This window comes from Hyperoodon ampullatus (genome assembly GCF_949752795.1).
Source record: "Hyperoodon ampullatus genome assembly, chromosome: 9".
Classification (NCBI taxonomy): domain Eukaryota; kingdom Metazoa; phylum Chordata; class Mammalia; order Artiodactyla; family Ziphiidae; genus Hyperoodon; species Hyperoodon ampullatus.
The window spans coordinates 60764322-60791062 of record NC_136922.1 but is presented as its reverse complement, the minus strand read 5'-3'; the positions used below and the strand labels follow the sequence as shown (position 1 = coordinate 60791062).

The 26741-nt window shown below is 43.7% G+C and overlaps 1 protein-coding gene across 4 annotated transcripts in view; it reads left to right on the top strand.

Moving 5' to 3' along the window:
* Positions 1-455: 455 nt before the first annotated feature.
* Positions 456-26741, top strand: part of JAZF1 (JAZF zinc finger 1) — a gene marked incomplete at both ends in the record, with an annotated part of 355552 nt that continues 329266 nt past the window's right edge. For 3 of the 4 annotated variants that reach the window (XM_079711331.1, XM_079711330.1, XM_079711329.1), the window contains one exon: positions 517-570. Coding sequence is in view for 1 of the 4 variants with exons in the window: in XM_079711328.1 (XP_079567454.1) it covers positions 456-570 (115 nt within the window). Of the gene's footprint in view, positions 571-26741 lie in introns of all 4 variants that reach the window. The other variant, XM_079711328.1, reaches the window with a different exon arrangement.

The window sequence follows — 26741 nt, the reverse complement described above, 5'->3', positions numbered from 1 at the left end:
ATACACATAACCAAGGAGGCTCCAAACAGATTGCGTGTATTACCAACTGTGAAGGGCAGGCCGAGTGAGATAAAGTTGGTGGCAGGCGCTCCCAGGTGAGGCCTCGGCCCAGGGGCGGAGGTTGGGGCCGCACAGCTGTTGCCGCGTGCCCTGGTCCCTCCTCCCAGCTGCGGCGGCCTCACTCCCACCCCCACCCTCCCCCCGCCGCTCCCCCCGCCGCTCCCGACGCCGCCGCCGCCGCCGCCTCCGCCTCCCCTCTGCCTCCCGGTCTCTCCTCGCAATCCTCCCATCGCTCTCGCCCCCTCTCCCTCCGTCCGGTCCTCTGCGCTCCCCTCACCCCGCCTCTCTCCCCCTCTCCCAGCCCCTCCTCTCCTCACCCCACCCTGCCTCCCTCCCTCCCTCCGCCCGCCCGGCGCTGGCTGAGCCGACACCAGGGGGGCTCTCGATGTAGCACCATGACAGGCATCGCCGCCGCCTCCTTCTTCTCTAATACCTGCCGATTCGGGGGCTGCGGACTCCACTTCCCCACCCTGGCCGACCTCATCGAGCACATCGAAGACAACCACATCGGTAAATGGCCCGGGGGTGGGCGGGGGTGCCCGGCGCGCGGAAACTCCTGCCCAGGCGAGAACCCCAGAATGGCCAGGGGTGGTCAGGAGGGAGGAAGGCGGCGGCGGGGCGGGGAGGGTGTGTGGGAGCCCGGGGCATGGGGGTGGCGGGATGCGGAGGCGCGAGGTGCGGTGGGGATGGGGGCAGGGTGGGGCTGGGGGAGAGGGAGGGGGAGGGGCGGGCGCCCCGAGGTGCCGCTGGCGGGCTGGGGGATTCCGAGGGGCGTGCGCGCCCGCGGCGAAGTGGTGGGAGTGGGGCTGCGCAGTGGAGGGGGCGGCGGGGGGAGGGACCCAGCGGCGGGGAGATGCGGCGCGGGGCGGAGGGCGCGGCGGGGCCGGCGGGGCCGGCGGGGCGACCGGCCGGCTCTGGGCAGAAGCGCGGAGTTAGTTGGCCCGGGTGGTCGGAGCGGCTGGGGGCGGCTGGGGGCGGGTGCTGCAAGCCGCCCGCCGCTTCCGCCCGGGCTCGAGCTGTCAGGGCTCGGCGGCGGCTGCAGCCGCTGGGAGGTGGGAGCGGGGGGGCGGGGGTGGCTCCACCGCGGCAGCCATTCCGCTTCCTCCTCCCGGCACCGCCGCCACTGCGTCCTGTCAGCGCTGGTTGCTAGGTGTGGTGCGTCGGGAGGGGGCCGGAGCCGCGGCCGGAGGACGCGGCGCTTGCTCTTTCCCCCGGCGGCGGCAGGGCTCGCTGGCCTGAGGGCGCCCGCTTCTGCCCCGGCCTGGCGCGGTTGCCGGGGCGCTGCGGGCTGAGGTCCCGGGTGCGCCCGCGGGCCGCGCCCAGCGCCCAGGGCCGCACCGCCCCGGAGGCCCCTGCGGCTGCGTCCGCTGGAGAGCCGTCCCCCAGGACCCGGGGCAGGGCATTTAAATGCGCTCCGGCTCTGAGATTTGCCTTTCAAATGGTGCTAGGCCCGAGGTGCGCCGGCTGCGCCGGGTAACCGCAGCGGCGGCCTGCGCAGCGCCCCGGGCGTCGTGGACTTGGTGGCCGCGGGGGAGGGGGCACCCTGCGGGGCGGCTGCTTTCTCTTCCTGCCCAAGACCCCGGGGCCTTTCAACAAGTCCTTTAATTAGCAGAAGCCCTTGCACACGTTTCCACGCTCCTATTCGGAGCCCCTGCGAGGAGGATGGGTCGGGTTCGTGTGGTTCGGGCGATCCAGCCACCTGCGGAAGGTGTGGCCGGAGCCCACGAGTTGTCCTGTGTGGACTGGAAGATGAAGGGCCCGCGTGATGCCCCAATGGGGCTGCCTAATCCAGAGAACCTGTGAATTGTCCCCAGAAAGTCATTTCCCAATGAATGCTATGGATTCTGCCATGTGGATGCAGCTCACGTTTCTACAAAGTTGAGAGAATAAATCACGACTGCTGTGTATTTATGCACGAATAAAATGAGGCCGAGCCTTAAGCTCCTTCTCTTAGTATAATGCTTTCTCTTTGCACACAGTGAGTGCTTAATAAACGTTGAATGCTAGTTTAGAATGGGTATGTGATGGGACATCCAGAATGGGAAATACTCATTGAAAATGTCTACAAACCATCTTTCAAAACATAATCTGGATGAGTAATTGTCCAGGTTTTGAAACTTACAAAGTTTTAAAACATCCGTGTAATAACTTTTGCCATCTCCTCTGATAAAGGCGTGACAGAAGAGCTAGGGAAGTTTTGGTAGTCTTAAAAGCAGTTTAATGCAGTAACATATTTGCTGATTCATCATCATGATTGAATAGTAATAACTGAAGGTGCTTAAAGGATAAATCAGATTTTTCATGATGGGTAGTTTAAAATAATACTAAAACTCCAGTAATGCAAAGCTCCAATGGAAATTTTGTTAGTTCAAGTTGTTTCTCTTACTTTCAATAATAAATTAAAAATATAAATAAAATAAATATGTATTATATAAATAACATTTCCTGACCTAGGGAAGGCTGTCATTGCATATCCCATTCACTCACAGTTATTTTAGGATAAACTATAATTAATGTGAGTGATAATTTCCCCACATTGCCTGCCTACTTGGACTAGCTGGTTAAAAGAAAATATAAATTATATTTATTAAAATGTGTTAAAGACAGTTATCCTCCTTGAGGGTTTAAGTCTGTAATCAGTTAGATGATTTAAAACTATTGGTGAACCACAAGTTCTTTAAGTTTGTAGAAATTGTCTTTTGTATCGTGCAAACATTTTTAAGAGGGTTAAGTGGTCCATAAATTTTCTAAAACTTTTAAGTGATGGTCACCCAAAGGGCTAGTGTTTTTCTCTTAGTGAAAATATTGAACATTTAAATTTATAACAGTAGCTATGACTTAGGTGAATTTGGAGGCGCAGCTAACAATTACTATACTTTGGAATTAGTTTGACACCAGAAAACTTTATGGAAAGTAAATGTTAGATGAACAAACGCTTAGAATTCCCTGGCTGAAGAGACCAAGTGAAACTATTCTGTACCTTAACTGAGGAGAGGCCCAAGACAGCCCCATATGCAGAAAGAAATAAGAATTGACCTCAAGAAGAATAAAAACAACCTGCTTAGTAGGCAGTGTCATGTAAATACACTTCCGATGAAGGGACATGAGTGAAAATATACCAGATAAAGCGTATGGTGAATGTTCTATACTACATGTATTGTTAAGTGGAATTTATTGTTTGTGGGTTAGTCTATAAATTTTTGGAGAGAGATTGTTACTTTTAATGATTGATTTACCAATTCTGAGTACTTTGTCATCAAGTGGCCACATTAAAAACATGCATGAAGACTACTAAGATATATGTTAATAATATCTTTAATTTTTTCAAGGAGTTTGTTATTTAGCAATTATAGGAGTATTAGAGATGTGCTCAGGTAACAGGTCCATCTTGACCTTTCTGAGTTATTACCATTTAACCACTAGTCAAAGTCCTTAAACAGTAATGAAATGAAGGTTTACAGATGGGAATATGGCATATTTCTTGCATGACAGATTTTTCAAGGCCTTTAGTGTACAAAGCCCATAGTTTTCATTATAACTGTATTGTTTAGTTCAGTTTAATTAAGTGCATTAATCTGAGAGTCGCTGTTATACGTGTACACTCAGCTCTTGTTGTTAACCAATTATCCATACCCATTAGGAACAAGGATTTGGGGCTGTAGAGCCAAAGGAAGTGTGATTTGCACCATCCTCTGTTTTAGCTCTTTTCCTTTCTGTTGGAGGAGTGCTGCACCTGAGGTCCCATTTTCTTCCTTGAATTTCATTGCTGGTTTAGTCCTGATGTACCTGTCTCCGTGCACAAGCTGGGTACCCCAACTAAAACCCTCCCCCCCAACTGAAATTGCCTAGAAATCCCACAGCCCTGCAGCTGTGAAGTGTTTCTCCATCAGCTTCACTATCAATTCATTCATAGCCTGGCTTTGTTTCCTGGAGATGGGAAAAGCTGATTAGGATTTGTTTGCTTCTTATTGTGAGTAAATACTTGAGTTTGTAGAAACACTCTTGACATACACATCCTAGGTAGGTGAAGTTGAACTGGTAACTGGGAATCATAGAAACACCGAGAGCACTAAATTTAGCACTGAAGGTCGTGTCACAGACTCATGAGATGTCTGCTCCATCTGTGCATCCCAGTGCTGTGAAGACAACTGTTTAATCATTCTTACTAGATTTGATTATTTGGTACATTTGTAAGAATCAAAAGCATTTTGATTTTTATTTATATATTAATAGATATCGAGCACCTATTTTGTACCAGGTACAGTTCTAGGCACTTGGTATATTTTGGTGAACAAAGATTCCAACCTTTGGGGAGGTTATGTTCTAGTGGTGGGAGATAGACAATAAGTAGTCAGCATAAGATGTAAATTATATAGTATGTTGGAAGGTGGTTAGTGGTATGGAAGAGACTGATTAGAGCAGGCTAAGGTGGATTGGGAGATGAAGTATTGGAATTTCCAATTGGTTGGTCAGTATAGGCTTCACTGAGAAGCTGATAGGTGAGCCAAAACCTTGACAGAAGTGAGGGAGTTAGCCATGAGGACAAACAGGGAACATTAAGGTCCAGGCAGAGGGAACAGGAATGCAACTTGCACCTCTTAAACTGAAACACAGATTTGACCGGATTCAGTTATTCTTGTGATGGTACTAAACGAGCAGGTCATTTAGAACTTTCCCCAGCTGTTGGGAGCCTCAGTTTTGCTTTTTTTTTTTTTTTTGCGATACGCGGGTCTCTCACTGTTGTGGCCTCTAGTGTTGCGGAGCACAGGCTCTGGACGTGCAGGCTCAGCGGCCATGGCCCACGGGCCCAGCCGCTCCGCGGCATGTGGGATCCTCCCGGACCAGGGCACGAACCCGCGTCCCCTGCATTGCCAGGTGGACTCTCAACCACTGCGCCACCAGGGAAGCCCAGTTTTGCTATTCTTGACTAAGACTTTCCTGTCGGGGCCCCATAAGGAGGTGGAGTATTGTTGCCTAATGGTGGCTTGCAGTAGCTATGACTTGGTTGGGTCTCGACCCTGAATGTCAGCAGGTTTTTTCTTGTGAGTCTCCTCATCTCTAAAATCCGGGTAATAAATCCATGCTGCTTCATTTCGTAGGATAGATTTGTAAACCATCTAATTAATAAAGGTCAAAGTCTCCGGAAAGAAAAATAAGGTAGTTACTATCAATAATGTAGAATTTGGCTCCAAGGACAGTTTGGTAAAAATTTGCATTATCTTAAAGCCGCGCTACTGTATACTAAATAGATGGGTGTATGATATGTAGTAGGCCCTTATTATCCCCACTTTATAGGTGAGCAAACTGAGGCACAGAAAGATTACTTAACTTGCCTAAGTTTCCGTGACTGGTAAGTGTGAGCTGGAATTTGAATTTCAGACGGGTATACAGAGCTGGGCTTGTGCCAAATTGCCAAACAGCTGAAGAGCTAGACAGCCCTGGCCCTGCTCCCCTTCCACACCCAACCGGTCTGCTTCCTCCTTCAGGAAGCAACTCTGACCCCTTGAGATGAGGATCATCTCGGAGGCCCCATGGTGAACCCCGTTTGCTTGGTTTGGAATATACATCTCTGCCACTTGTCAGCCATTTGACTAAGGACAAATGACTTAACCACACTGAGCTTCAGTTTCATCTTCTGTATAATGAGGATCATAACAGCGCCTACCCCGTGGAGTGACTGATGAGGGTTAAGTGAGCTAATATGTGTAAAGTACTCACTTACTTCAGTAGTAGTAAGTTATGTACGTCATCCAGTTTCTTGCCATTTTGTGTGTTTGCTAAGTATGTTGGAATCCTATGAAGGTCTACATTAGAGGTTAATAGAATGTGGGTGGTGTCCACCTACAACTATATAAAATCACCAGGCCTGTCCCAGGAAAGACTGAGAGTCAGAAATGGGACACCCACAGTCCAGCGTTGGGGTTGCAGCCTCTGGCCACTTTCTTTTCCATGTGGCCAGAGGTACTTTAGACGCTGGCAAAGGCCTTTGCCGCTGTGGACTAGGAAGTGGTATCAAGGCCAGCAGCTTCCAACATGGCCTTTCCTTGTGGCCTGCATTTAGTTGAAAAAAACCCAAGACTAGAAAGAGGCACTGTGCCTTGGGCCTGTGGGCACATTCCCACGAGGGCGTTTCCTGTGGAGAGAAGGAATGACTGAATGAATAAATGGATGAATTAAAGGCTTGTCCCTGCCCACCCTGCTCTTTGCCTGTACCCTGTGGCTTGGTGGCAAGATGCCCTGTTACTCCCTCCCATGGTTCACTAGAAGGTCCCAGGTAGAGAGCCGGGGAGATTTTAAGTGCGTGTGTGTGCATGAGTGGGCGCACACACATGTGTGCACACATCACCCAGTGGGGGACCCCTAAATGTAAAACTTCCTCCAAAATACCATCTTTAGTGGCTTTTCCATTTGCCCACTTGTCACCTGAAAGCAGTCAAATCACCCTTTGTAAAACCTTGCTAGTGAACATCCTGTCTCATAAGTTTCACAAGTTTTTGATTGTTTTCTCCTGTCCACGTTTTCTGATGTATGACTGAAACGCACAGACAGAAAAACTCTGCCTACAGCCGACTAACTTGACAGAAGCCTTCGTATTCTTTGGAAACTAGTTTCCTTTAGAGTGCAGTTATTTTGGTGACATCTCCCACCTTGACAATTCTAGAAGTTCAAACTGACAGCTGTTTTCAGAAAACCCGATTCTTCTGTTGATGACAGGGAAGAAGCCTCCAGACTGGAGCAGGCTGGTGATACTTGATGAGAGGGGCCTTCCTAGGACTGTCTGGAAGCCAAAGGCCTTGAGTTTTAGACTGAGGTCTGAGAGACAGGGCATAATGTTATTGAAACCCTTAAAAATCCTCCCTTTTTTTTTTCCAGCTTTTGCTTTTAGGACAGGAATCATACCCCTCATCCTCAGGTTTCCCTTCGCACCTCATCCTTACCCCTGCCCTCAGATCTTAACAGTGCAGACATGGTACAGTCTGGGTACTACTGAAGAAATATCAATATTTGCTGGATTGCAGATAATACATTTTGTTTCATGACGAGGTAATAGACTTGTTCCATACTGACCTGGCTAAAGTGATGAATAGCAGATGTTTTATTTAGAGTTTGAAAATCGGAAACTGCAAATGTCAGAAACTTATTATATGTTTCTTTAAAAAAAGGCTTTCATTTAATATGCTAAATCAGTTGAAAGAAAATTATATTTTCCCCTTGCACTAAGCACTGTAATCATGCAGTAGTTTTCACCTATTTTTTTTAAAGTCCAGCTGCAAGCACAGACCAGATTAATGGATATTCTCTTTAAGGATGAAGTCTTCCCAGTAACTCTCTCTCCACTTTGGCAGACGTCAAAGTGCCTCTTTTGGGTCACTTAACTACAGACTCTCTGTCGAGCACTAGAGAGCATTGATAGTCTCCTGATGGCCTGGCTCACCCACTGGCCTCCTAAAGGAAGCCCTGTTCTCTGTCTGCCAGGCTCTAATAGTGCCTTTCTTCTGAGATAGACCTCCTTGAAGGGACGAGATCTGGATACCATGCTGTTAATTTGAAAAGACTCAGTCTTTCTTTGGTATTATACATATATAGAATTAATGTATATATATAATGTGTAGATAAATGTTATATATATAAAATATATAATACAAATACATATATAATGCATACATAAATGGTGTATGTATATGTGTGTATTTATACATGTATGTGTATGTACACCACACAGATAAATGTATACATATATACATATGTGTATTTATAGGTGGGTATATAATATATACACTTCTCTCTCTCTCTAGATCACTGTGGATAGTGAGGACTGCCACAAACATTTTTGAGTATTTTCTATCTACAGTACTTAGGACTGTACTTCCTGTTTCCAAGGGATTGAAATTTATTTGGAGAGACCAGGCATGTACAGACTGAGATAAATGATGAAGAATAATGGGGACCACAGAGGCAGATTTATTGTGAAGCTAATGAATTGCAAGCCCCAGGGCCCCTCACTTGTACAGTATATGTTTTACCATTTCTGAATATATTGCTTGGGCTCACCCAGCCCTTTCCAAGGCCCTAGAGGAGCCCACCAGTGTACACAGTCATGCATTCATGGATGACATCATAACTTGTAAAATTTGTAGGGCGTAAGATTTTAACAGCAGTCAGGTAACATTATCCTTTTCCATTCTGACTTCCCTTCTGTAACATTTCTCCTTGGATTCAGTGACATCGGAGTTGAGAGTGTTTCTGAGATATAGCTAAGGGGCAGTTGAATTGGGGACACTTTTAGTTTGGGTTGAGTGGGATGTATTTATTCAGTTCACAGTCTTCTCTGTGTCTAGTTAAGTTATTCCTAGCCATCCTGGGGTAGGAATCACTTCCCAGGAATGTCATCCACCTGGGGATGTGCCAATGTGCCAGCTCACCTAGGGTCTGTACACAAAGGGGCAGGGACGGGTTAATATTGCAGCATGAATCTGTACTATGACTTCTGCTGGTGGAAATATGGTTTGAATATGGTATGGAGCCAGAAGGTAGTCTGGAAAATTCTTCTACTTATTAGATGTATAAAATTGTAAGTAGGGCTTCCCTGGTGGCGCAGTGGTTGAGAGTCCGCTTGCCGATGCAGGGGACACGGGTTCGTGCCCCGGTCCGGGAGGATCCCACATGCCGCGGAGCGGCTGGGCCCGTGAGCCATGGCCGCTGAGCCTGCGCGTCCGGAGCCTGTGCTCCGCAGCGGGAGAGGCCACAACGGTGAGAGGCCCGCGTACCGCAAAAAAAAAAAAAAAAATTGTAAGTAGAAGATTCAGTTCTCATCTAAGTATCTTTGATGTGGAAGTTCTTTCTGTTAGGAATATACTCAATAATGCAAATATACATTTATAAACGCACCATGTTTTTTAGTGGGAATTCTGTGTTTAAGTTTCTTGTTTGATGTGAGTGTGTAAATGTGTAGATACACACATACGTAAACACATATCAGTGACAACAAAAAACACAGCAAACTGATTACTGAGTGTCATCAGTACAAAAAATATTTAAAGTTAGTCAATGCACAAGGAAACTTGGAATGCCCTGAATTCTTGTGGCTCACATGTGAAAGAAAATTAGTAAGTGTTTACAAATTTGACAACAATCCTAAAAATTTATATGGCATCATAAAGAGCTATGAGGCTAACAGTAACTTTTCTGAATTATCAATAATTAAAAATAAATTTTGATCACCCATGCTTGAGGAAAGACCAATTTATCTTTGTGCCGTATAGAAAATGATATTAATATGAATCATTGTCATATGAGAAGTAGTCAGAGTGTGCAGCCCCAAAGAAGTATTTACAGCAGTGTTTCAGGTGATAAATTAATTCACATACTGGGTTCTTTTTCTGAATTTTGATTTTGTGGTGTTTTGGTAATGTCAGCTTTAAAACTTTGTATTTTGCTGTGATTTTTTAAAATTTAAATAATCACTTCTCTAAGCATTTTGTATTTATAATGTTGCAGTTTTTTTCATAAACAGGGTCTAGAGCTGCACGCCCTGTAAAACTTGGGTCCATTTCTTGGTACTAATTAGAGAGTCATTACTATGTGCCAGATCCAGTTCTAAACAATTTTCATACAGTATCTGATTCACCCTCACAGCAAGCTATGATTAGACATTTCCATCCTAGAAGTACCGCCTTCTAATTTGGAGTTAAATATGCTACCATATTAGTTAAATACCTTATCTGGTGAAATATGACTAGAATGCTTGTTTATTTTGGTAAGATTAAAAAACAAACATTTCCCTCAGTAAATAGCGTCATTATAACTGGTCCTTCCTTCTTTGTGCTGTAGCGTTGGCTCATGTCTCTGCCAGAATTGTGTGCACCGTACTTTATGGTAGCCACCTATGTACTTTGCCTCCCCCGGAAACTTGGCCCCTTTCTGTAGGACTGGGCCTTGCCATCCTCCTAGCATCTTCCTCAAGAACTGTTTTCAGAAATGAAATGAAAATAAAAGAAACGTCTTGGGCTGTGGAAAGAATAAGTTATAAAGGGAACTTTGGGCAGTGAAAAACCATTTTTGAAGCTAATCATCTCTGGAGGTGTGCATATGTGAGGACTTACATATTTATTTGTTTACGTGTATATGTTAATGGCACACATACACTAGTTATGTAATTACTCTAGGGTAGTTTATATTAAGGAAATTTGAAGAAGACTTTTTTTTTTTTTAAAGGGAGATTTGAAAAGGAAATCCACTTCTTTATTTTTACACTTGGGAATTGAACTTGGTTAATCCTTTTCCAGGTTGAGAATATTACGAAGCTTAATTGAATCATTTTTTGCCTGACCTACAGTATTTTGTTGTCTAGAACATTCTAGGGCTTAAACAATGCTAGGACAAAAAAGTATCTTGCATACCTTCCACAACTTTGCCAGGGATGTTTGGTGTAAGGGAGGCCAGGGGCTGCAGTGGGGAGTAGCTGGGGCTGTGAAGCTAGACAGAATTGGATTTTGAATCCTGATTCCACTTGGACAGTTCTGACAATCTTATTTATATAAAATAGTAACAATAACTACTATCATTAAGTGTCCACTAGTGATGCACTGGTTAGCTCCTTTATACGCACTGCTTAAGAATTCAATATGAGTCCCATTTGACATAAGAAACAGACCAAGACCTAGACCAAATAACCCAGCATGAAGTACACAGCCAGTAAAGTGCTCAGGGGAGTGAGGGACAGGCTTTGCTCTCAGGTGTCCCCATATACCTTAGCACTTGCTCTTTATAAACTGTGACTTTTTATGAGATGTTTGCATTTTAATAGAAGGCTGTTGTATACCTAAGTGTCTTACACACAGAATGGCTGCATTTCCAAAGGGAACAAATGTTTCAAGTCTTCTAAGAAAATGTTTATGTAGGTTAGGAGAGTCCATGAGCATCCCAGCATCACAGTAACAGTAATGAAAACAATAAGTTGGCAATTCTAAAATGGTTATAATTACTGAATTGTCTAAAGATGCTGACTGGTTTTCTTTCCTTTACCGATACTTATTCATCTGGGGGTGGAAGACTCTTTTCAGACATAATACCTAACACTATAAACACTTACAAACTTCTCTTTTACTTTAGATTTTCAAAGTTAAAATAATGTCATTATGTTCATGTGCATTATTTTAAAAATCTGTTTGGACCAATGATACCTAAGTGGACCCAGCTATATAAACATTGTGAATTAGGAGCCCTGATCTCTTGGCATGTGTTTAGAGCCCTCCCTGATGGACATTTCCCTGGTGGCACTGACTGCACACTTTAGGTCACATTTCTGTATCATCAGACCTCGAACGGCTGGTGCAGGAGCACATCTGGGCTTAAAAATTGAAGCCCCCCTTTTCTTACCTAAATCATTCAGTGAAAGTCTCTCGAATGCTGGTTTAGCTGCCTGATTCTCAATATATGGCATAATTATATAAGAAATGGCAGGGCTTCCCTGGTGGCGCAGTGGTTGAGAGTCCGCCTGCCGATGCAGGGGATACGGGTTCGTGCCCCGGTCCGGGAAAATCCCACATGCCGTGGAGCGGCTGGGCCCGTGAGCCATGGCCGCTGGGCCTGCGCGTCCGGAGCCTGTGCTCCGCAACGGGAGAGGCCACAACAGTGAGAGGCCCGCCTACCACAAAAAAAAAAAAAAAAAAAAAAAAAGAAATGGCAGAAGCAGGGGAATCTATAGAGGCATATTCATACAGCTTACTGTTAAGTAAACTGAATAGCATGGTAATAAGCATAAATAAGTGTAAGTTATGCCCATGCTTCCTTAGGTATCAAACATCAAATAAAGGTGATGGGGCTTTTGAAGCTTTTTTGTAAATTCAAGCTAAATACGTATTACGGAAAACTTTCACCCTAAAATTCCAGATGAACTTTTCTAGGCCTCTGTCCTTGTGGAGCTAATCTCTTGTTGGGGTATCTGACAGGCTGGTGTGTCTGTGGGCTAAAACTCCTTTTCAGGACTCCCAGCAGGTGTCACACAGGCCCCAAGTAATTTATAGATAGTTTAGATTTTAGATCTTTATCGAGTAGATCTTTTGATAGAATATTTCTGACACTAGATCTCTGGAGTTTGGCACCAACTCAACCCAGTGGTTGACAGTGTGTGATTTAAGTTAATGCGTTTCAGTGTTCTGCTTGGGCTGGAAACTCCCGTTTGTATGTTGGCTTCACTTCAGCACTTTCAGGGGCCCACACCAAAATGTTTGCTGTAAAAATATGCAAACATCAGACCAAAAAATTTGATCAAGAGATGTTAAGTTATATGTGCTTTTCATTTCAGACGTTAGAATAAAGAAATGATATTTTGTCAAAACCTGGAAAGACGATAGCATCGTAAGTGTCTGTCATATATGTTGGAAAGTAATGAGAATGTTTCTTATCTGTGGGAGTCAGTCTTATTGATTTATAAGTCACACCCTGTATAGCAGTAGAGTTTACATCAGTAGTGTTCAACAAGAACAGAGTCACTTGGATGAACCTGGAAAAAATAAGGATGCCCGGGCTCCACCCCCAGACCTTCTGATGTGCTTGACCAGAGGTGGTCTGGGTCTGAGCATTTGTGTTTTTAACACTTCAAAGTTGGATCTATTATGTTGCCAAGGTTGGGAACCCAGTGGCTTACACTAATGAAATAATTAACATTGTGAGGGTTAGGGAGTGTTAAAAAGGAATCAAACTTTTAAAGAGCTGTAACCTTTTTGGGTTTCCATTCTAATAGATGTAATTTTTAGTTTTACTGGAGGCAAGCATTTAATATAGGCGAGTATGAAGACCTGATACTAACTCAGGTATGTAGTTAGAGCAGAAATGCTCAAACTGGGGAGCTTGTGGCCTAAGCATCTCAAACCCAGATATCGTCAGGACACAATGTATGAGTGAACTGACCAAGTTCAATGTAATTTGGAGTAGAGGGAACTCTGGCCAACCAGAGAGCCCTTGCTTCACTGACCTGCAGCTCAGTGCTCCCAGGTTGGAGTACAGGCCCTTTGTCCACAGGTTCTGTTATTATAATTATTACTGCTACTTTTAGAAGCTAGAAATTAAGATTTTTATGTGAAATCTATCTTTAAATGTTTGCAACTAATACAGGTGGATTTTAAAACATTGTACGAGAAAACTACTGCATTGTACCTAATCACTGTATTTAATGAGAGATCGTAAGGATGGACCCTGTGTTTATAATGGAGTACATGTGAATGCTGAGATGCAGAGTAAACTTTGAAGACCATTATTTCCAGCAGGGAAGCTATGCAAACTACATAAAGTGTAATGGAAAGAACATATATTTTTTCCCCATTTCTCTCTGTGAAATGGTTGACTGTTTTTTTAATATGAAAACTTAGTGATTTATCATTTTTCTTTTATACCAAATTCTAAAAAATGAGCCTTAGTTTTGAAAGTGTATTAGGATCATTCTCAGTGGTATTTCCCTCCTTTGGGGAAAAAAAGGACCACTCAAAAACTCTATCCTAGGTGTTTTCATCACGACAAAGGAAAAAAAAAACCTTTTGCAGATGGATTGAATATTGTACCACTAGAAAACTGGAAGGAAACTTAGAGTTGATCTAGTCTGATTAGCTAATTCCATAGACAAAGAATCCATGGTGATTTAAAGTCATGAGCAGGCAACAGAACTTGGCCAGGAGGGGTTGAGAGCACAGCCCTGGAGCAGCAGTTCAGCTTGGGATTCCTGGAGCCGGCTGGCCTCACTTGGAATCCTGGCTTTGCTCCTTCTGTCAAGTGATATAATCTCTCTCTGCCTCATTTTCTTCATCTCTAAAATGGGAGTAATAGTACGTATCTCAGGGTGTAGTGAGATACCACACACATGTGGTGTGTTAGCTGTTGGAACTCTGGAGAATTCTAAAGAGCAGAAAACTCTCCAGTGAGTTCCCTTCATTGCCTCTGGAGGAAGCGGTGTGGAGGAGTTTCTGTAGGGTGGTCAGGGGCACTGCCTCCAGTCCCACTGCCTGTGTGACCTTGGCCAAATTATTTAATTTCTCTAGACCTCAGCTTCTGTGAGATGAGGAAAGTCAGTATTTATCTCAGAGTGCTGTTACGAGGATTAAATAAAAACATGCATTTGAGGGGCCTGGCAACCAGAAAATACCTCATAAATGTTAATACTGAAGAATTGTACTGTCTTCTTGCATCTGCGATGATGGTGTTCCCAATGCCACATTCCTCAGATTCTTCTATCCTCTTTGTTTTCATAATACAATGGAAGAAGGTGAATCCAAATAACCTTATACATTTCTGTTCTTTGTTAAGCATTTTTACTTTGAGATCTTTGGTGAGATTCGATTTCCCTGGTAGAGTTTTGGTTTGTGTTTGAATAAGTTGTACTGAGTGGTCGTAGGAATCCATGAGCTGTTAAAACATTCCACACACAAATTCTTGCTGTTTTACAATATACCAGCCTTAATTTAGTATTGTTTGTCTAGATCTAAGTTTTTGAGACGTTAGATCATGTGATTAGAAAAATGACTTCCATATTTGATAAATATTTTCTATTTGGGAGAAAAGGCATTTTAGGGGTCTAGAGAGGTTTATTAAACTATATAAACAGAAAACACAATTTTTTCATGTCGTACCAACTAAGCAGTGGAAAAACAGGAGATAGTTTTGTATGAATTGTTTGTGATGGTTTATTGTGAATCATTCGAAAGGATTTGTAGGACTTTTATGAAGAAATCCAAGAACATGACTGTAGGACTCTTAAAATGCCATGTTCTCGTTAAGTGGCTGTGCATCTCTTTAATAATAGTTCTTGAAATGTCACATACTCAAATGCTGGAAGCTTCTCAGGAAAGTCCCAGGATAGGCCTTGTTTTAGAGGCTTGAGTGGCAGTAGTTGAGTTTTTTTTACTGATTGCAGAGGATATTTAAAATACTTTATTCCTAAATGGTATCTGACAATGACTGAAATCCTTTTCAGTCCTATAGAATATGTTGCCACTGGTTTTCCCCTTTAAAGAGTATGCAGGGATCCGGTACAGTTAAGCAGCTGGTCCAGGCTTATGAGACTTATCAATAATTGAATTTAAAAATGGTTTCCAGCTCTTTTATTACTGAGGGTGCCTTTCGTTATTTCCCTTCTCCCTCCCCATGGATTCTAAGTCTTGACAGATTTTTGTCCAATAGATAACCTGACTTGGTAAGTAATTAAATGCTTTGTTTTTCTGCATTTTCATGCAGCAACATCTAAAACTCTCCATTTATATATTTGATCAATATTTATGAGGACTAACCATGCGGGCACTGTAGTGAACAACGCAGTTAAAGTCCGTGCTCACAGGAGAAGCAGACAAAACACAAATACATAAGATAATTTCAAACAGTCATAACGCTGTGGAGAAAAACAGAGTGAGTCAGGAGAGAGAGGCTAAGAGGCCTATTTGAGATAAGGTAGAGGGAGGCATCTCGGAAGGGACCTGAATGAAGTAGTGGATGAATGAGCCATTTGGGTATCTGGGGGAAGAATGTTTCAGGCAGAGGGACCAGCAAGGACACAGGTCCAGAGCAGGAGTGTCTGGTGTGCTTGAGGAACAGCAGGGAGGCTGGGATGGTGGGAGCAGAGAGAAAAAGGAGGAGGGGTTGGAGGGTGGGATAAGAGCAGTTGTCAGGGACCTCCGCGTGTCAACATGTGTCAGCCAGTGTCACCTGAAGGAGTTAAAATAACTCCAGCCCCAAAAGATGATGTGGAGTGCTGTGTAGCTTTATTATGGTTATAGTTTTCACTATGCTTTTTGTAACATCCAAATAGCTCAAGAACCCCATTTCCACCTTCAAAGCCCTGTAGAGACTGGGAAACCCTAATTGGCCTCTAGATCTCTTCAAATCTAGTTTGCTTTTTGTTTAAACCTAAAAGCTCTATTTATATTTTGCAATCCATGTTGAGATAAAGATTTTTGACTAATATAATTCATTTAGTGTTTGCTGTTTTATTTTGGAGTGGGAGTGAAAAGGATTATCAATAATCATGATGCATAAAAAAATAATGTTTGGTATAGTTTTCAAACTCTGGGGACCTATGGATTTCTTAAAATTTTTCTTCAGGAGCTTTGTGAAATCTTGTATAGATTTTAGTGGATATGAACGTTGGCAGAAAGGGTGGGTATGGGGTGAAGAGAGGAGAGAATGGTCTTGACAGCAGTAACTTAAAACATACTGACGGAAGGACAGAAAAATTACTGAGGGAGATTATGTAGACCATGAGCCTGAAGATACTATTTCACCATCAGTACCTTTTTTTAATTCTGAAAGGTAGTATTTTATGTAGCTCTTCCATGAAAAATAGATACTGGTTTTTCTTCTGCATCTTATGGGGAAAAGTTAGTATAAACATTTCACTGTCAGAGTGAGCTTTTGTTTTTATTGAGAGTATGTGAACCTGTTCTCTATATTCTAATGTGCCCATATCTTTGTTCAAGTAATTGAGATATGGTGTGTTTTGGGTGACAGGATGCCTGTGTGGTTAATACATTTTAAGGGAAAAATCAAAGAGTGTGAGATACTCAGAAATACATGTATTTGTGCCTGTAATTTAGTCTTTCCAATGAATATAAAATGATGAAGCATTAATCAGCTACTGCCACAATAATGCAGCATAACAAACTATCCCAAAACTCAGTAGCTTCTAATGCTAAACTACTGAGCACTTATTCTCATGCTCTCTGGTCTACAGGGTGACTCTTTGGCTAGTAGAAGCTGGATTCAGCTGGGTGGTTCAGCTTCAGGCTGCCAGTCAACTGTTCTACTCAGGTCAGGCACAAGCCAGCTGATGTGTACATTCTGGGGACCAGGCTGAAGGGGCAGCAGCTACGAGGGGCGTGCTTTTTTCATGGTGGCCACTGGAGTGCAAGTGCCACACCAAACCAGGGAAGCTCATTTAAAGGCCTCTATTCATGTCATGTCTATAACATTCCTTTGGTCAAGTCAAGTCACTTGGCCAGGCACAGAACTGATAGGGCAAGGAAATACATTCCTCCCTAAGGGGAAGAGGGGGAGATGCAAGTGAACAGCGATCCATTATCACAGATATCTTTTATCAGAAATAGAAAAAATCAAAAAAATAAAAAGAAAAAATCCAAAAGCATTTGAAAGTTAGTACAGAGATAAATTTTCTCTAAAATGATCATAATACTGTATAAATATGAAGTTGCTCCCAGAGATCATGGGAGGCACACCTTGGGAGTCCCCAGTGAGGAATGAATAAGCATTTCACATGGGGAAATTAAGGCTTAAAAGCAGTTAAATGATTTCTACTTAGCCACAAAGAACAGGGGAATCTACTTCTCTGGTTAGGAATGACCCCTTTTCTATTCTGAAGTTAACTTATGAATCCAAAGGCTTTGATTTGGGTGGCCCAGTGTTCTGTGCTTGTCTTCTTAGTTCCTAAGTTGTTTGGCAAGGCTCAGAAGGTTGACAAGACTCCCTGTGATGCCCTTTCCTGGCACACAGAGCTTTAGAAAAGCTTTGGGACTGCTTTGTGGGATGGATCTCGTGCCCCTTCTTCCTTCAGTTCTGAGCCAGCATCACAGAGGATGGAAAAGGGCTGACCTGCCAGTAGGGAACCCACTTTCCCCATTCTCCCACTGTGCATAACACCTTCTGGTGGCTGAGGGAGTGGTCACTGGTATTGGACACTTCAGGTTCTGGTTGGGCTGCTCTGTGATTTTGGGCAACTTACTAATGTATCGTTTTCTCATCTGCAAAGTGAGAAATGTGCTATCTACCATATAGGGCTGTTGTGAAGGTTAAGTAAGTGGCAAGTCCTAGCACAGGGTCTGGCACATGTTAAACATTTAATAAATATGAGCTGATAATGCTTTTATTATTATCTCCCGTGACAGGTACTATAGATAGCATTCCATTATTGTTATTTCATTCCATTATTGTTATTTCTGTTTCTCCTCACTAAATTGTGAGCCTCCAAAAGGCATGGTTTGTGGCGCTGTTTCATCTCTGGTCCCCATTCTGCAGCAGCACTAAGTTTATGATGTAGGAACTTAAACTGATATCCACTGAATTGTATCCAGACATGTATCTTTTGCCATGAAGGCTTCAGCTCCAAGGACGAGATTAGATTGTTCCTAAGAACAGATTTAGTCATTCTTTTTTCCCTTTCACATTTTGCCTTGAAATAAAGACTTTTGAAGCCATGGGAATTTAAGGGTTTTCAGTTAGTTCCATGCTTTGCCTTTAATCAGACACATCCTACAAACTCAAGGAAGCCCTGGCTGCTTTATGTTATTGATACATCAGAAGAGTTGATAAAAGTACAGATGCTAATTTTCATTGTGTGTTTACAAGACTTAAAGGGCATTTAAAGAAATTTTGTTGTAATATTCTTCTAACTCCTGTCCTTTGAGTTGCCTCTTAGATGGTGTCTGTGATCTTACCATCAGCCTGTTCAAAAGTATTGTACAAGCAGCTCATGCAGGTCAATATAAAAAAAAAAAAAAAAGCAACCCAATCCAAAAATGGGCAGAAGACCTAAATAGACATTTCTCCAAAGAAGATACACAGATTGCTAACAAACACATGAAAGGATGCTCACCATCACTATTCATTAGAGAAATGTAAAACAAAATTACGAGATATCACCTCACACCAATCAGAATGGCCATCATCAAAAAATGCTGGAGAGGGTGTGGAAAAAAGGGAACCCTCTTGCACTGTTGGTGGGAATGTAAATTGATACAGCCACTATGGAGAACAGTATGGAGGTTCCTTAAAAAACTAAAACTAGAGCTACCATATGACCCAGCAATCCCACTACTGGGCATATACCCTGAGAAAACCATAGTGCTAAAAGAGACATGTGCCACAATGTTTATTGCAGCTCTATTTACAATAGCCAGGACATGGAAGCAACCTAAGTGTCCATCAACAGATGAATGGATAAAGAAGATGTGGCACATACATACAATGGAATATTACTCAGCCATAGAAAGAAATGAAATTGAGTTATTTGTATTGAGGTGGATGGACCTAGAATCTGTCATACAGAGTGAAGTAAGTCAGGAAGAGAAAAACGAATATCATATGCTAACACATATATATGGAATCTAAAAATAAAAATGGTTCTGATGAACATAGGGGCAGGACAAGAATAAAGACACAGACATAGAGAGTGGACTTGAGGACACGGGAAGGTGGAAGTGTAAGATGGGATGAAGTGAGAGAGTGGCATGGACATATAGGCACTACCAAATGTAAAATAGATAGCTAGTGGGAGGCAGCCGCATAGCACAGGGAGATCAGCTCCATGCTTTGTGACCACCTAGAGGGGTGGGATAGGGAGGGTGGGAGGGAGACGCAAGAAGGGAGGAGATATGGGGATATATGTATAACTGATTCACTTTGTTATAAAGCAGAAACTAACACACCATTGTAAAGCAATTATACTCCAATAAAGATGTTAAAGAAAAAAAAAGGTATTGTAAATTTTCAGCTAAGTCATTGCTCCCAGTGTGGGGTCACTCAGGATAAAACTTCAGATATTATAACAAACAGGCCCAACATTACATAGATTAAATGTCCAAGAAGTTTCTCTTTCACATAAGGATCCATGGTAGACCGGCAGGCTCCTCAGTTCCATGCATGCAGTCATTCAGGACTTCAGTTCCTTTCATCTTATTGCTCTGCTCTCCCAGCATCTACTCCCCTTCTACATGGTGCAGGTTGGGTTCCCTAGGGTCCTTCCCTGAGAATGACCCTTTGTGTTCATGTTGGAGGAAAGGAAAAGAGTGTGGAGCTGGGCACATACAATGTGTTATGGCCCAGGCCTCCAAGGGTAACCTATCATTCTACTATGTTTCATTGGTGAGAACTTAATTGCATTGCTCCATGCAGCTACGCAGGTGCTGGCATATGTAGCCCCCAGCAGGGCCTAACTACAATTCTATTACTGTGGAGGAAGGGAGGGCCTAATTTGAGTGAACAGCTATCAAGTTCCTGCCCTGGACCAACAAGTAAGTCTGCTTTTGAGAATTTTGCATTTCCGTTGAATAGCTGACATATAGTCCAGTGCTTTAATGAATGGGTAGCTATAATAAAAATTGATAGGATTTACAATTTATTGAGCTCCAATGATGTGCTTAAACACAATTGAAAGCGTTATCTCTTGACCCTCTCAGAAAGGCCGTGAGGGAGATTCTGTTATTATCTGCATTTTATAGGTCAAGACACTGAACCTGAAGGAGGGTAAGTAACCTTGTCAAGTTTGACTCCAAAGCCTTCACCTTACTGCCCTGGGAATGGTGAGAGTCCTCAGGAATAAAGGACAACCCTATCCTGCTTCTAATTCTGGCTTCTGGAGCTAGTCAGTAGCAAAGGCTATCAGGAAAAGCAGAGGATTCTCTGGAAATACTCAGGCAGAGGCTGTAGAGGCTGTACAACCCTCTGTTGGGGATTCCATAGAGAGAATTCCTGCTTTGCACTGGAAGATGTGGTGAATGTCCATAATTGTCTATGAAGGTTAAGTGCTCAGCTTCGTGCACTCTGATTTCTGCACATCACCTGTGACCCCTCCTTCCTACGAGAGCGGTGCAGTTCCATTGGCACACACATGCTATCCTTCCTTCATAATGAGGAGGCACCTGGTAGCACAGGGCACAAGAGGGTCAGTGGTTGAGATGGGGTTCCTAGTGTGACTTTGACCAGTTACTTCAACCTTGAGTCTCCATTTATTGGGGAGTAAAGTATGCACATTGAGCTTAATCACTGGTTTTCTAGGAATGCTTCTCGGGGCTCTAGGATTTCTGTAGAACTCCCTAGTGGTTTTTCTCCCCTACATACAGGGCTTTTGGGTAAACTTTTCTTTAAAGGATTTTTTTTAAGTTTAACAGAAGTGAAAACCAAAAAGTTGATTATAGTGAGAATGGCTAATACTTGTTGAATGCTACAGGGTACTAGGCATTATTGTTGCTCCGAGTGCTTTACATGAATTACTTCACCTGTGGCATGCACGTGTTATTCCCAATTTACAGATGAGGAAGCTGAGCCAAAGGGTGGTTAAAGAACCTGCCCATTGTCGCTCACTAGAAAGTAACCAGAATTTAAACTTGGACTTGGACTTTGAGAGCCAGAGCTGCATTCTGCTGCAGGAATGGATGATTTCTGAGGTTTCTCCCAGGTCAAAAAATGCTTTGGTTCTATGCCTATCGTGGTATACAGATAGCTGAAGAACCTTTCTTCTCCAAGAAAAGACTCCCAAACAATTCATGACCTCCCTCTTGACAAGTAGAAGCTGAATGCCAGTCATAAAGGTCCGTGTCTTGCTGATAATTTCAGAAATCCTGTAATCTGGTCATCATCACCTGATGCAGCATGAGGTTCTGTTACATTGACATTTCTGACCAGGAGCTGCTTTGATAAATACACCAAAGGCTTTCTAAAACACAGCTGGTCCTGGGCAGGGGGAGTTCATAAAGGGGGCCACATTCTTATGAGATGATTTTGGTATGCAAGGAATGGCCTCCTGGGATGGATCAAAAATGATACTTTGTGGCTAACAATGCTATTAGAGGCATCTTAGAATCCTAGAGCCTTACAGCAGAAGGAACCTTTGGGAACATCTAATCCAACAGCCTGCTTTCACACTCAACCTCACCTACCATGTGCCTGCACTGTTCTAAGTGCTGGGGACATAGCCATGAACAGAGCCTCTGCTCTCTTGGACCCTACATTCTTTTGGGGGGACCCAGATAAACCACCACCACAACACAGCGAATGTCATGTTAGGCAGTGGTAAGTGCTGGGAAGGAAAGCAGGATGAGGGGATAGAGAGTGATGTCTGTATTTTGCTTTAGGTAGGGTGTTTATATGAATCAGTGTTTCTCAGCCCTTTTTTCATGAAGCCCCTCCCCAGAACTATTTCAGACATTGTCTCCTATTCCCTTCACCCATGAAGTTTTTTTTTTTGTTTTTTGTTTTCTTTGGTGGTACGCGGGCCTCTCACTGTTGTGGCCTCTCCCGTTGTGGAGCACAGGCTCCGGACGCGCAGGCTCAGAGGCCATGGCTCACGGGCCCAGCCGGTCTGCAGCATGTGGGATCTTCCTGGACCGGGGCACGAACCTGCGTCCCCTGCATCGGCAGGCGGACTCTCAACCACTGCGCCACCAGGGAAGCCCACCCATGAAGTTTTAATACTGCAGATATTCTGTATATTTGTTTCTGTACTGTATGTATATCTGCGCTTTATATAGAGAGAGTGAGATTCCCCACCCCCACCCCAGATCCAGTTTCACCACCTTGGGGGCAGTATCACCCCATTTTTCTGTTAAGTTCTCCTTTTTGCAAAACTGAAGTAGCTGCTTTTAAAAGATCACAATCTAAGCTAAAAGAGCTTTTAAGTTCAGAGCACTTTATTTCCTAATGATGTTTTTATATATGAGAAGTTATCAGGGCTTTAGAAAAAAATTTTTTTAAATTGTTTAGGCACTAGAAGTGAAGTCTAAGAATATAGACTCCCCGTTTTTATGCAATATACAATATAATAGGCTGTATATATACTAGGAAGGATGAAATTCATTAAGTGTAACTGATTCTTATTGCAGTCGGGGAGGAGCCTGACAACGGAGACTCCCAGGCCTCCATCATCCAATGCTGCAGACTCCTAACTGGTCCCCCTGCCTCCGTGTCATTTCCTCCACCCCCTAAAGCTTGTCCTCTGCGGCAGCAAGAGTGATCCTTCAAAAGTGTCAATCACATCAAGCCCCCTTGCTTACCAGCCTCCCCGTTCCAACAAGAGAAAACCCAAACGCCTTATGATGCTTATGAGTCTCACCACCTCCCACCCCTGTCCTTCTCTCCTCTGCACTCACCATGCTGCAGCCACACTCACCGTCCCCTCCCTTCAACACACCAATATCCTTCATGCCTCAAGCTCTTTGCTTTTGTTCCTTCTGCCTGGGTTTCTCTTTAGATTTTTTAAAAATGCATTATGATTTTTAGAGCAGTTTTAGATTTACAGAAAAATTGTGATGACAGTACAGAGTTGCCCTCAATCCCACCTGCAGTTACTTCTCTAGATTTTCCCATGACTGTCTACTTATCATTCAAGTTTCATCTGCTCAGAGGCTTTCTCTCCACCTCAGCTAGTAGAGCAGCCTGCACGCCCTCCTCATTCTATCACATTACCCGGTTCTGTTTTTTTCGAGGACTTACATAAATAACATAATTCCACTAGAGGTATTTGCTTTTTCCTTGTCTCCCCTTACCAGTATGTGAGCTCCTTAAGGGTGTGGACTCACAGCCAAGTGCACTGTTGTTTCCCAGGGCCCAGAGCAGTGGCTGGTACATAGGGATGTTCTGACCAGCTGACTGTCTCTCAGCCAGGGAAGGCTGGTCCAGGACCAAAAGCCATTAGCGGATGAGCCAAAATGAGGAGCTAGGTTCCTTGACATCCATTCAAGTTTTCAACGTCACTAAGCCCAGTCCGCGTCCATGTCAGACTGAATTCTCAGCTGCGGTCAGTGATAGGACTGCAAGTCCGGGGACCAGTCAGGAGGTGTCATAGGGTCAGGGTAAACCGATGGTGACAGGACCCTTGGGCAAAATTGGCTTTCGCAGAATCATTCTGGAAGACATCCTCTTGACCCTGTGTATTGTGCTCTCTTATAAATGAGAATTCTCTCTCTGAGCTGTGCACTCTGCAGTTGTGGGTATTATCTTTGCTCATTTGTGCAAATAGGATCTAATTTGGGGCCTATGTGAGTTAGAATCACATCGGCTGCTAGTAACAGACATCTGAGCACTAAAGAATTCTAGACTAGCTTGTTGTTCTTCTTCAGTGGCCCAGATGCCAGGTCCATGGCAATTGAAATCTTGGCCATTTTCTTCTTCTTTACCTCATGGTCCCAAGAGCTCTAGTTAATGCTCCTGATTTCCAGGCTTCCAGGACGGCCAAAAAGGCTTTCTGGGAAGCCTACCCAACAGCTACTGCTTATATTAGGTTGGCCACCACTGTCTTAATGGGAGGGTGGAGCCTATTTACCTCCTCTTGGTCCCTCATGAGCTATGGTTTGGGGAGAGTCCCGGGAAGCATGAAGAAGTGTGTGTATGTGTGTGTGCGCGCACGTGTGCGCTCAGTGTGGCCTCCTTTCTCCTTTTAGGCCCATGGTCCCTGCTCGCAGCTGAGCTTGGGGAGGCTGAGAAGTGTAATTCTTCTGTGGAGTAAATCATCCAGGGTTCTGTTATGAAGGAATAAGGGGAGAGTGTAGAGGTCGGGCAATCGCTGCTGCAGCCACCGAGATAGACGTTTACTCCTGTTAGTTTTGCCACTGTAGAAGGTTATGAGGAAACGTGGAGTTTAAGCTTACATCAGGGATTTTTTAAAAAGGACTCTTCCATTCCTTTAATTTTTGTTCATTTCGAATAGTCCTAATATCTCAGACTATCATACCGAAATGTGATTTTGTACATGTAGATGCATGGTCTATAGGTGCACACTAAGCTTTTTTAACAGTGACTCTGAAATGTAATTGCTCAAAGAAGCTAGAAGCTTCTTTCTCTGTTGTTAACAGAAATAGACTGTGGTTTGGGGTAGGTAGTACCACTGCTCCATGAGGCTCTCTCAGGACATCTTCTTTCTCTCTTGTTGCTTCATCACCCTCTAGGGCACAGTTGGCAGATTATGGCCCATGCACCAAATTTGGCCTGTCCCCCATTTTTCTATGGCCCACATACTAAGGATGGTTTTTACATTTTTAAATGGTTGGAAAAAATGTTTTCTAACGTAAAAATTATATGCAGCGTGAATTTTGTGCCCGTAAATAAAGTTTTATTGGAACATAGCCACGCTCATTTATTTTCATATTGTTTGTGGCTGCTTTTGTGCTACAATGGCAGAGTTGAATAGTTGCAACACAGACCATCTGAGCCACAATGCCAAAACATTTACTGTCTGGCCCTCTACAGAAGTTTGCCAATCTCTGCTTTAGAGTGTGGTCCTAGATTTCATGGTTGAAGCTGGCCCTCCTCCTCTCACCTTGTCTATTCTTCAACCTATGGGAAGAGGGACTTGTTAATCAGCACATACAGCCGTGGGGAGGTGGAGAGAGAAAGTTTGCAACTGGGCAAGCCTTTGTCCAGCTAAAACTCTGGAACTTCTATTATTTTTTTTAAACTTTTAATTTTATTTATTTATCTATTTATTTATTTTTGGCTGAGTTGGGTCTTTGTTGCCGTGCGCGGGCTTTCTCTAGTTGCGGAGGCGGGGGGGCTACTCTTTGATGCGGTGCGCGGGCTTCTCAATGCGGTGGCTTCTCTTGCTGCGGAGCATGGGCTCTAGGCGCGTGGGCTTCAGTAGTTGTGGCACGTGAGCTCAGTAGTTGTGGCTTGTGGGCTCTAGAGCACAGGCTCAGTAATTGTGGCGCATGGGCTTAGTTGCTCCGTGGCATGTGGGATCTTCCCAGAGCAGGCTCAAACCCGTGTCCCCTGCATTGGCAGGTGGATTCTTAACCACTGCACCACCAGGGAAGCCCTGGAACTTCTATTATTAAAAGGAAGAAGGAGAGTTTAGATGTTGGGTACATTTAGCAGACCATCACAGGGGTGTGTGTGTGTGCTATATAGTCTTTTTTCTGTTTTAAAAATCCATCGCGGTTGGTTGGATGTTGAAGGCCATCTTGATTTGTATGTAGTGTCCAGTAGTATGGGAAATGTGGTATTGATGGAGGACTTGTTCACTCATGTATTCACTCATCCAACAAATATCTCATGAGAATGATTACTTCCTTCTTTGCTTCGTGGTGTGCTATGTCTTAGGATCTGAACTTAACTTTCTTAACAGCTAGGGAGATAACTCCTGTTATAGAACAATGGTTCTCAGAGTGTGGTTCCCAGAGCAGCGACATCAGTATCTACAGGGACTGTATTAGAAATGCACATTCTCAGCACCCGGTCCTCTTGCCCCAGACCTACTAAACCGGAAACTTTGGGGGTAGGACCAAGCAATTTATGTTTTAACAAGCTCCCAGGCAATTCTGATGCATATTTGGGAACCACTACTATAGAAGATGTAGCCTTAATCCTTAATTATAATGAATGAATGCCCCCCTTCACTGAATGAGCATTTTGTGCTTTCAGGGGAATCAACAAACATTTTCTCCTCTTACCTAGATTCCTTATCAATAGTCTCCTGTACTCAGAAAATGTACAGAAGTCAAAATAGACAAATCATATTTTGGCTCTGGGTTTATTCCAGCAGACAGTGGCAGACTCAGCCAAAGCCACAGAGTGACTTCGCATGAAATTGGCCAGGTGACCACCACCATCACCACCACCACACAGAGCGTTCTTAGTCCTTGACTGATTCCTGCGTGAAAAGGGGCCTTGACAGCCTTGACCCAGTGACTTTAAATTCTAAGGAAAACAGATGCTTGATGCCCATCCAAAGTAAACAGGACCTTTCACAAGTAAGAACTTGGTTAAGGAGCCATGGCTCCAGCTGAATGATTTAGGTGATTTGGTATTTAAGTATATTGTGGCATAGCTCTTGGCAGCCACAAAACACCAATCTGCTGGAGTGTGTGGCAATTTGGGTTGAATGAATACTGTGTCTGTCAAGGGTATATCTGTCTGTATATACTCAGTACTGTACTTGGGACATTACCTGTATTAGCCTGTATAACCTCACAGCCACC